This window comes from Sinohyriopsis cumingii, chromosome 10 (genome assembly GCF_028554795.1).
Source record: "Sinohyriopsis cumingii isolate HCF-2022 chromosome 10, ASM2855479v2, whole genome shotgun sequence".
Lineage (NCBI taxonomy): Eukaryota > Metazoa > Mollusca > Bivalvia > Unionida > Unionidae > Sinohyriopsis > Sinohyriopsis cumingii.
The window spans coordinates 27,414,492-27,426,277 of NC_142970.1; the positions used below are offsets into that span (position 1 = coordinate 27,414,492).

Here is an 11,786-nt window from a genome sequence, read left to right on the forward strand (position 1 = left end):
AAGAAAGCCTATTTATCAGTGTTTTCTGACTAGAAGGGTTTATTTTGTGAAGACAACACTTCTATCAAGAGTGTTTTCGATAGAAGGTTCTGTTTGAGGAAATAGTTGGTGGGCTCAGTCTCTCTGCTGCTAGAAGTATGTGTGTATGTGTGTGATTTTGATTTTTAAATTTGCTTTAACAAAATTTAGTCGCATTGTTAGTGTCTGCAGAACGGCAGTTATAGTGAAGGCTAACACTAGGGCATCATGCTGCATCATGTCACACACAGTCACATTATTCTAACACCAGGCTGACCAGCCCTAACACTAACCTCTTAATGCTGAGCACCAAAAGAGGCATCTGGTAGTGCCATTTTTATACAGCCTTGCTGAGGCTTGGCCAGGGTTCAAACATGCTACCTTTCACATACAAGGCCAAAACTCTACCACTTAGGTCACTGAAGCAATCAAAAGCTTCAAATGAAAGTACAGTATCAATGAAAATTATCTTGCCTTCCAAGGTGCCACTCAGACTGAAAGATTATGTAGTAAATTAAACCTAAAACTGAGTTCAGACAAGAATGCTAGACATTTAATCATTTACTAATTAAGAAATTTTCTTCATAGCAATAAAGTTTGTAATGATATTTACAAATTAATTTTGAACTCGAATGTTTCATAGACTTGTGAAAATAGATGTTAACAGAACAACACTATTGAATATTAACGAGATATATATTCTAAACTATTCCATGTCATATCAAGCTCAATATTACAATGGTTTCAATGTCGTTTCATATCACATGATATTAGTGTTGAATAATTATGCTGATGATTTATAAGTGTATGTTTTGTAATTGCTGACAAAATTAGAGTTAAATGGTTTTCATCCAGTATGAAAGCTCATGTGCACTTTTAAATATCCATTGTGATTAAACATTTTATCACACTTTTCACCTAAATGGTTTTTCTCCATCGTGAATGCCCATGTGCGCTGCTTTAAATATCTGCTGCAACCGAAGATTTTGTCACACATTTCACACTTATGTTTTTTTCTAAATCGTGTTTCCACAGGTGCAGTTTTTGTTGTCAACTGTTGAAATATTTTATACCACAGTTCACATTTATATTGCTTTTCTCCAACATGTATTCTCATGTGAATTTTTAAATATGCAAATTGATTAAACCTTTCATCACAAACTTCAGCTGAAATGTTTCTCTCCATCATGAATGCCCATGTGCAATTTAAAATTTCTACTCCTACGAAACCATTTCATCACAACGCTGCTAATGCTGACTAAGCCAAAAAATACCAAATAAAGTCACACAAAGCCTTACTAAATCATGTGAAGACAACATAGAAAGGTTCATTTGTATTGTAAAAGATGCTTATGAATAAAACTCAGACAAAATCATCTTTGAAAAGTTTATTATTATATGAAAATGAGTTATTGTTTTTAAATGTGGAACAAAAGTAATATATCACTAAGTATTTCATAATTGGTCACTTAACATATGTCGACAACATTAGACTTAAATGTTTAATGATACAGTTCACATTTTTATGGCTTTTTTCCAATATGTATCCTCATGTGCATTTTTAAATATGTAAACTGGTTAAACCTCTCATCACATAATTCAGCTAAATTGTTTCTCTCCAGTATGAATCATCATGTGCAGTTTTAAATATCCATTCCGAGTAAACATTTTATCACACACTTCACATTTGTATAGTTTTTCTCCAGTATGAATTCTCAAGTGCCCTTTTAAATTTCCATTTCGAGTAAATTTTTCATCACATACTTCACACTTAAATGGTTTTTCTCCAGTATGAATTCTCATGTGCTGCTTTAAATATCTGATGCAACTGAACATTTTGTCACACACTTCACACTTGTATGGTTTTTCTCCAGTATGAATCCTTGTGTGCAGTTTTAAATAGCCATTCTGAGTAAAGCTTTTATCACATACTTCACACTTAAATGGTTTTTCCCCAGTATGAATCCTCATGTGCTGTTTTAAATAGCCATTCTGTGTAAAGCTTTCATCACATACTTCACAATTAAATGGTTTTTCTCCAGTATGAATCCTCAAGTGCTGTTTTAAATGTCCATTTTGAGTAAAGCTTTCATCACATACTTCACATTTAAATGGTGTTTCTCCAGTATGAATGCGCATATGCTCTTTTACATTTTTACTACAAGTGAACTTTTTATCACATACTTCACACTTAAATAGTTTTTCTCCAGTATGAATCCTCATGTGCTGTTTTAAATTGCCATTCTGAGTAAAGCTTTCATCACATACTTCACACTTAAATGGTTTTTCTCCAGTATGAATTCTCAAGTGCAGTTTTAAGGTGCTGTTCCGAGTAAAGCTTTCATCACATACCATACACTTAAATGGTTTTTCTCCAGCATGAATCCTCATGTGCTGTTTTAAATTTCCATTTTTAGAAAAGCTTTCATTACATACTTCACATTTAAATGGTTTTTCTCCAGTATGAATGCGCCTATGCTCTTTTATACTTCGAGTAAACATTTTATCACATATTTCACACTTAAATGGTTTTTCTCCAGTATGAATCCTCATGTGCTGTTTTAAACTTCCATTCTGCGTAAAGCTTTCATCACATACTTCACACTTAAATGGTTTTTCTCCAGTATGAATCCTCAAATGCTGTTTTAAAGTGCTGTTCCGAGTAAAGCTTTCATGACATATCTCACACTTAAATGGTTTTTCTCCAGCATGAATCATCATGTGTTGTTTTAAAGTTCCATTATGAGAAAAGCTTTCATCACAAACTTTACATTTAAATGGTTTTTCTCCGGTATGAATGCGCATGTGCTCTTTTACACTTCTACTACGAGTAAACATTTTATCACATACTTCACACTTAAGTGATTTTCCTCCAGCATGAATTCTCAAGTGCTGTTTAAAAGTTCCATTATGAGAAAACATTTTATCACACACAAACACACACACACTTAAATGGTTGTTCTAGGCCTAAGTATGCCACTCTATATCACTGTTGGTCCTTAACTTGGAATATCGGTACAATTCGGAATCCCGAGTTGGTGCGCTCTTTCTCAGTAGATTGAGCAACCGTGTCAAGCGATATAAACAGACAGAGCGGCTAGTTTTTGTAATTCGACGTACCTGGCTGAATTGTCGCACACGTCGGAAATTGAAAATAAGTAAGTAAGTAAATAAGTAAGTAAGTGGTTTTGTAGGTAGTTCCAGTTGTGCCTTTGTATAAAAAGGATATGAATAGATACATTTTGTTAAATTCCTTTTGCCGGGAAAGTTACGAGAATAGTAAGACAACAAATAATTTTGTGACACGGGGTTTTGACAATAATGTATTTTATACATTAGATGGTAGATCTAAAGATGTGTCAGGTTTCTGAAACTATTTATCGGCAAAGTTAGCAAATTTAAAAGACAAGATAATCAGGATTTTTCTTCACTTTGATTACAGTTTCAGGTTCATTTTAAGATAGGAGGTGAAGTTAAATATAAAATATTTTCCAGTTACATATAGCATATTGTATAAATTGTATTAATGACTGTTAGTATGATTTTTCTATCTTTCCTAATTATTACAACAATGATTACAAACCTTTGAAACTTTTGTATTGGATAAAGTATGGAACCTATTTTATTTTGCAATAAATTCATTTTGATTTACACAGATAAATAATAAACTTGTTTACATACCACTCAGGAATTTATCTAATATTTTATTTGATATGAACATACTGAAAAAATTAATCTGCTTTTTAAAGCAAAGGTTCACATGAATTTTAGGCAAGACCTATATTTGTAATACAGTTGAAGATAATACAAATGACTGAAAGAAAATTTATGTTAATAGTAGAATTTTAATAGTGTACTGTATTGACTTCTGATGCTAGATATAGCAAATGCATTGTCCCGATGTTATTGTATATCATTTTAATACCTTCGTTAATAGTCCATCTGCTCTCTTAGGGAAATTATAGCAAACTTATAGCTCATTTACAACAGACGGAACCATTGCAATGAATTTTAGTGTAAGACATATTCAATATGACAGATGACAACTTCAACCTGTTAATGAAGATAGTGTAAAATAGTTGCGACTAAATAACGTTCGTAAAACTTATGAGAAATATCCACCCTGCAACTCCTATCAGCTCTTTCAGCATTTTATCAAATAACATGTTTGCAAACTATCTTAAACAAACAAAAAATCATTTGTGTGATAGAGACTCATTTTGGTCCTTGTTTGACATTCTTACCCGTGTATTTCACATCTTAGATTGAAGAGTTCTTATAGCAATACCGAATAATCCTTGTTGGCAAGACTTCATGTGCTATAAGATGATAGAGCACCTTAATGGGTGTGAATTGCAAGTAAATCACACATTCTTGACGCTTTTACCACATGTAGTTTATATAATTTTCAGGAAACCAATAATGGAGTGGACTGTTTGGACCATTTGCAATTTAATTCACAATACTGTAAGTCTTTTTTTTTAAATTTTCGCTTTGACCCTATTGGTGGCCTAAGAGGATATGTGAAAGGTCACGGGTTTAAACCTCGGCGGGGTCATACCATAAACTTATAAGATTTTTTACTAGCGGCTACCTTGCTTGGTACAGAGCATTATGGTTAGTGCTAGGACTGGTATGAGTGGTGCCAGAATAATATAACTAGGTGGGACATCATGCTACATGTTCGAGACATGATGCCCCAGTTTTATACATCGGTATAAACTGCCACATTTCAAACATTGTAGTGATATGTCTGAAAAATTGTAAAAATCTATGTTACAAATCCAAATAACACACAAACACACACACACACACACACACACTCTCTCTCTCTCTCTCTCTCTCTCCTTCCAAGCTTTCAAATTCAGGAGTACAATCATAAGATATATCATATAGATCATATGTACGTGGGTACATTAATCAATTGAATGGCTATATAGAAGGGATAAATGAACGTCATATCCATTATCAGCATGCGGAAATTACCAATTGTCTACGGATTGCCGAATAATTTTTTGTTCATTTAAAAAAGCGGAATTTTAAGCCAAACTAAACGTTTTTGTGGTGGGCATGCATAACAAATGCACTTTTTTTTCTCATGACTATATTAATATCACACGTTTGCAAATATAGGTGGCCGGTGACCTTCAGTACATCTCGAATTCACTAAGACAAATCACTCCAAATTTAATTAATCACACTGCATTATCAAAGAAAATGCATTATTGTTTCTGGTAAGTCATGACAAAACACACTTATCAATCATCAGCATAATTATTCATCACTAATATCATGTGATATGAAACGACATTGAAACCATTGTAATATTGGGCTTGATATGACATGGAATCCTTTAGAACATATATCTCATCAATATGGTGGCGCTATACAGTTTCGCATTTTGCATAGGGTTAGGAATTTAAAGAAAAAGAATGTCCCCGGCTTTCCTCACTGGTTATACTGGCTATTTAAAAAAGACCTTGTATATCTTAGGTATAATGCAAAGAACCTTTAATTCCCTTTATTTTGGTGTATGATTGATGGGTGTACTATGGGTTATAGAGTATACAGCTTGGCCTTACTTCAAATGTGCACCTTTCAAAAAAGTGCTAGCTCTACTTCGTCATTTTCACTTCCTGAACTTCAGAGGTCAATTGTATAAAAAAGAGCCGATAACTTTTTTTACATTTTATATATTTGGTAATTCATTCATTGCACTTTCAGAAGCTGGTATTGTCTAGTCTGGCAAAATTCATTTTCCCTATTTTAATAGCTGCTATGTATAGTGTACTTTAGACTAATTCAGACTGATTTTTTAACACAAGGGAGCAGTCATTTTAGTTAGCAGTGTGCTTAAATCATGTAAAATTTCCAAAAGTACAATATCCAAAAGAAATATCATCCACATTACATTAATGTAGCATAGAGGTATGCAAACGTTCTCTCCACTGTGCATGTTTTAAATGCGAACTACTTCACCTTACATACATCACTCTCTCAAAAGTACATATTATCTGGTGAGCGCCACCATAAAGAAGATGTAGGTATTATTTTTTATGATTTAATTATGTTTATATGGCTGAAACATTTAAGTCGCAAGCATCAAAACAATCTTTATGAATAATTCTCCTGCCTTTTTCCCCACAGAACAGTATTAATGAGAGTCAGAGTCTCTAATAAGTCCAGCCTACCCCCCCCCCCATGATAAAAGTGAGCTATTTTAAGAATGCACATTACATTTTGTAAACATAGCAACCAATGTTATGCTGAATGACAGGAACATGAAACTAGCCAGAATTATTTCTGAGATATCAACAATGAATTTTACAATTAGAAAAGGGAGGTAACTCATCAGCTTCATAAAGGTCAAAGGTCAAAGTGTAAAATATTTGCCTATTGTTTAATATGGAAGGAGCGAATTCACTTTCTCTTCATTTATTTTTTTATTTCATTGCAAATAAATGAAAAGAAACATTTTCACCATATATTTCTGTCACTTATTGCAACAGTTTTAAATTTAAGTTGACTCTATTCCTATATTCTAAGTCTTCTAATTTCCCCATAATTAAGGTCACTACTCACACAAATATACCTCATGGCAAATTATGTAAGCAAGAGAAAAATGATCATAATTAGCTTATTGTCATGCTTAAATGCAATATGAATGTACCATTTTATTCAGAACATCATACATAATTATATGAAAGTAAAAAAAAATAATTGCAAACATTTTTTTATTTTCTTTAAGGTGGCGCTATACAGTTTCGCATTTTGCATAGGGTTAGGAATTTAAAGAAAAAGAATGTCCCCGGCTTTCCTCACTGGTTATACTGGCTATTTAAAAAAGACCTTGTATATCTTAGGTATAATGCAAAGAACCTTTAATTCCCTTTATTTTGGTGTATGATTGATGGGTGTACTATGGGTTATAGAGTATACAGCTTGGCCTTACTTCAAATGTGCACCTTTCAAAAAAGTGCTAGCTCTACTTCGTCATTTTCACTTCCTGAACTTCAGAGGTCAATTGTATAAAAAAGAGCCGATAACTTTTTTTACATTTTATATATTTGGTAATTCATTCATTGCACTTTCAGAAGCTGGTATTGTCTAGTCTGGCAAAATTCATTTTCCCTATTTTAATAGCTGCTATGTATAGTGTACTTTAGACTAATTCAGACTGATTTTTTAACACAAGGGAGCAGTCATTTTAGTTAGCAGTGTGCTTAAATCATGTAAAATTTCCAAAAGTACAATATCCAAAAGAAATATCATCCACATTACATTAATGTAGCATAGAGGTATGCAAACGTTCTCTCCACTGTGCATGTTTTAAATGCGAACTACTTCACCTTACATACATCACTCTCTCAAAAGTACATATTATCTGGTGAGCGCCACCATAAAGAAGATGTAGGTATTATTTTTTATGATTTAATTATGTTTATATGGCTGAAACATTTAAGTCGCAAGCATCAAAACAATCTTTATGAATAATTCTCCTGCCTTTTTCCCCACAGAACAGTATTAATGAGAGTCAGAGTCTCTAATAAGTCCAGCCTACCCCCCCCCCCATGATAAAAGTGAGCTATTTTAAGAATGCACATTACATTTTGTAAACATAGCAACCAATGTTATGCTGAATGACAGGAACATGAAACTAGCCAGAATTATTTCTGAGATATCAACAATGAATTTTACAATTAGAAAAGGGAGGTAACTCATCAGCTTCATAAAGGTCAAAGGTCAAAGTGTAAAATATTTGCCTATTGTTTAATATGGAAGGAGCGAATTCACTTTCTCTTCATTTATTTTTTTATTTCATTGCAAATAAATGAAAAGAAACATTTTCACCATATATTTCTGTCACTTATTGCAACAGTTTTAAATTTAAGTTGACTCTATTCCTATATTCTAAGTCTTCTAATTTCCCCATAATTAAGGTCACTACTCACACAAATATACCTCATGGCAAATTATGTAAGCAAGAGAAAAATGATCATAATTAGCTTATTGTCATGCTTAAATGCAATATGAATGTACCATTTTATTCAGAACATCATACATAATTATATGAAAGTAAAAAAAAATAATTGCAAACATTTTTTTATTTTCTTTAAGGTGGCGCTATACAGTTTCGCATTTTGCATAGGGTTAGGAATTTAAAGAAAAAGAATGTCCCCGGCTTTCCTCACTGGTTATACTGGCTATTTAAAAAAGACCTTGTATATCTTAGGTATAATGCAAAGAACCTTTAATTCCCTTTATTTTGGTGTATGATTGATGGGTGTACTATGGGTTATAGAGTATACAGCTTGGCCTTACTTCAAATGTGCACCTTTCAAAAAAGTGCTAGCTCTACTTCGTCATTTTCACTTCCTGAACTTCAGAGGTCAATTGTATAAAAAAGAGCCGATAACTTTTTTTACATTTTATATATTTGGTAATTCATTCATTGCACTTTCAGAAGCTGGTATTGTCTAGTCTGGCAAAATTCATTTTCCCTATTTTAATAGCTGCTATGTATAGTGTACTTTAGACTAATTCAGACTGATTTTTTAACACAAGGGAGCAGTCATTTTAGTTAGCAGTGTGCTTAAATCATGTAAAATTTCCAAAAGTACAATATCCAAAAGAAATATCATCCACATTACATTAATGTAGCATAGAGGTATGCAAACGTTCTCTCCACTGTGCATGTTTTAAATGCGAACTACTTCACCTTACATACATCACTCTCTCAAAAGTACATATTATCTGGTGAGCGCCACCATAAAGAAGATGTAGGTATTATTTTTTATGATTTAATTATGTTTATATGGCTGAAACATTTAAGTCGCAAGCATCAAAACAATCTTTATGAATAATTCTCCTGCCTTTTTCCCCACAGAACAGTATTAATGAGAGTCAGAGTCTCTAATAAGTCCAGCCTACCCCCCCCCCCCATGATAAAAGTGAGCTATTTTAAGAATGCACATTACATTTTGTAAACATAGCAACCAATGTTATGCTGAATGACAGGAACATGAAACTAGCCAGAATTATTTCTGAGATATCAACAATGAATTTTACAATTAGAAAAGGGAGGTAACTCATCAGCTTCATAAAGGTCAAAGGTCAAAGTGTAAAATATTTGCCTATTGTTTAATATGGAAGGAGCGAATTCACTTTCTCTTCATTTATTTTTTTATTTCATTGCAAATAAATGAAAAGAAACATTTTCACCATATATTTCTGTCACTTATTGCAACAGTTTTAAATTTAAGTTGACTCTATTCCTATATTCTAAGTCTTCTAATTTCCCCATAATTAAGGTCACTACTCACACAAATATACCTCATGGCAAATTATGTAAGCAAGAGAAAAATGATCATAATTAGCTTATTGTCATGCTTAAATGCAATATGAATGTACCATTTTATTCAGAACATCATACATAATTATATGAAAGTAAAAAAAAATAATTGCAAACATTTTTTTATTTTCTTTAAGGTGGCGCTATACAGTTTCGCATTTTGCATAGGGTTAGGAATTTAAAGAAAAAGAATGTCCCCGGCTTTCCTCACTGGTTATACTGGCTATTTAAAAAAGACCTTGTATATCTTAGGTATAATGCAAAGAACCTTTAATTCCCTTTATTTTGGTGTATGATTGATGGGTGTACTATGGGTTATAGAGTATACAGCTTGGCCTTACTTCAAATGTGCACCTTTCAAAAAAGTGCTAGCTCTACTTCGTCATTTTCACTTCCTGAACTTCAGAGGTCAATTGTATAAAAAAGAGCCGATAACTTTTTTTACATTTTATATATTTGGTAATTCATTCATTGCACTTTCAGAAGCTGGTATTGTCTAGTCTGGCAAAATTCATTTTCCCTATTTTAATAGCTGCTATGTATAGTGTACTTTAGACTAATTCAGACTGATTTTTTAACACAAGGGAGCAGTCATTTTAGTTAGCAGTGTGCTTAAATCATGTAAAATTTCCAAAAGTACAATATCCAAAAGAAATATCATCCACATTACATTAATGTAGCATAGAGGTATGCAAACGTTCTCTCCACTGTGCATGTTTTAAATGCGAACTACTTCACCTTACATACATCACTCTCTCAAAAGTACATATTATCTGGTGAGCGCCACCATAAAGAAGATGTAGGTATTATTTTTTATGATTTAATTATGTTTATATGGCTGAAACATTTAAGTCGCAAGCATCAAAACAATCTTTATGAATAATTCTCCTGCCTTTTTCCCCACAGAACAGTATTAATGAGAGTCAGAGTCTCTAATAAGTCCAGCCTACCCCCCCCCCCATGATAAAAGTGAGCTATTTTAAGAATGCACATTACATTTTGTAAACATAGCAACCAATGTTATGCTGAATGACAGGAACATGAAACTAGCCAGAATTATTTCTGAGATATCAACAATGAATTTTACAATTAGAAAAGGGAGGTAACTCATCAGCTTCATAAAGGTCAAAGGTCAAAGTGTAAAATATTTGCCTATTGTTTAATATGGAAGGAGCGAATTCACTTTCTCTTCATTTATTTTTTTATTTCATTGCAAATAAATGAAAAGAAACATTTTCACCATATATTTCTGTCACTTATTGCAACAGTTTTAAATTTAAGTTGACTCTATTCCTATATTCTAAGTCTTCTAATTTCCCCATAATTAAGGTCACTACTCACACAAATATACCTCATGGCAAATTATGTAAGCAAGAGAAAAATGATCATAATTAGCTTATTGTCATGCTTAAATGCAATATGAATGTACCATTTTATTCAGAACATCATACATAATTATATGAAAGTAAAAAAAAATAATTGCAAACATTTTTTTATTTTCTTTAAGGTGGCGCTATACAGTTTCGCATTTTGCATAGGGTTAGGAATTTAAAGAAAAAGAATGTCCCCGGCTTTCCTCACTGGTTATACTGGCTATTTAAAAAAGACCTTGTATATCTTAGGTATAATGCAAAGAACCTTTAATTCCCTTTATTTTGGTGTATGATTGATGGGTGTACTATGGGTTATAGAGTATACAGCTTGGCCTTACTTCAAATGTGCACCTTTCAAAAAAGTGCTAGCTCTACTTCGTCATTTTCACTTCCTGAACTTCAGAGGTCAATTGTATAAAAAAGAGCCGATAACTTTTTTTACATTTTATATATTTGGTAATTCATTCATTGCACTTTCAGAAGCTGGTATTGTCTAGTCTGGCAAAATTCATTTTCCCTATTTTAATAGCTGCTATGTATAGTGTACTTTAGACTAATTCAGACTGATTTTTTAACACAAGGGAGCAGTCATTTTAGTTAGCAGTGTGCTTAAATCATGTAAAATTTCCAAAAGTACAATATCCAAAAGAAATATCATCCACATTACATTAATGTAGCATAGAGGTATGCAAACGTTCTCTCCACTGTGCATGTTTTAAATGCGAACTACTTCACCTTACATACATCACTCTCTCAAAAGTACATATTATCTGGTGAGCGCCACCATAAAGAAGATGTAGGTATTATTTTTTATGATTTAATTATGTTTATATGGCTGAAACATTTAAGTCGCAAGCATCAAAACAATCTTTATGAATAATTCTCCTGCCTTTTTCCCCACAGAACAGTATTAATGAGAGTCAGAGTCTCTAATAAGTCCAGCCTACCCCCCCCCCCATGATAAAAGTGAGCTATTTTAAGAATGCACATTACATTTTGTAAACATAGCAACCAATGTTATGCTGAATGACAGGAACATGAAA

The 11,786-nt window shown here is 32.6% G+C and overlaps 1 protein-coding gene across 1 annotated transcript; it reads right to left on the reverse strand.

Annotated features, from left to right (window-relative positions):
• Positions 1–1,372: 1,372 nt before the first annotated feature.
• LOC149789807 (uncharacterized) lies at positions 1,373–3,002 on the reverse strand. Its single transcript, XM_089973360.1, has one exon. It carries the CDS (start codon positions 2,938–2,940, stop codon positions 1,618–1,620), a length of 1,323 nt encoding a protein of 440 aa, XP_089829486.1. The 5' UTR covers positions 2,941–3,002; the 3' UTR covers positions 1,373–1,617.
• Positions 3,003–11,786: the final 8,784 nt, after the last annotated feature.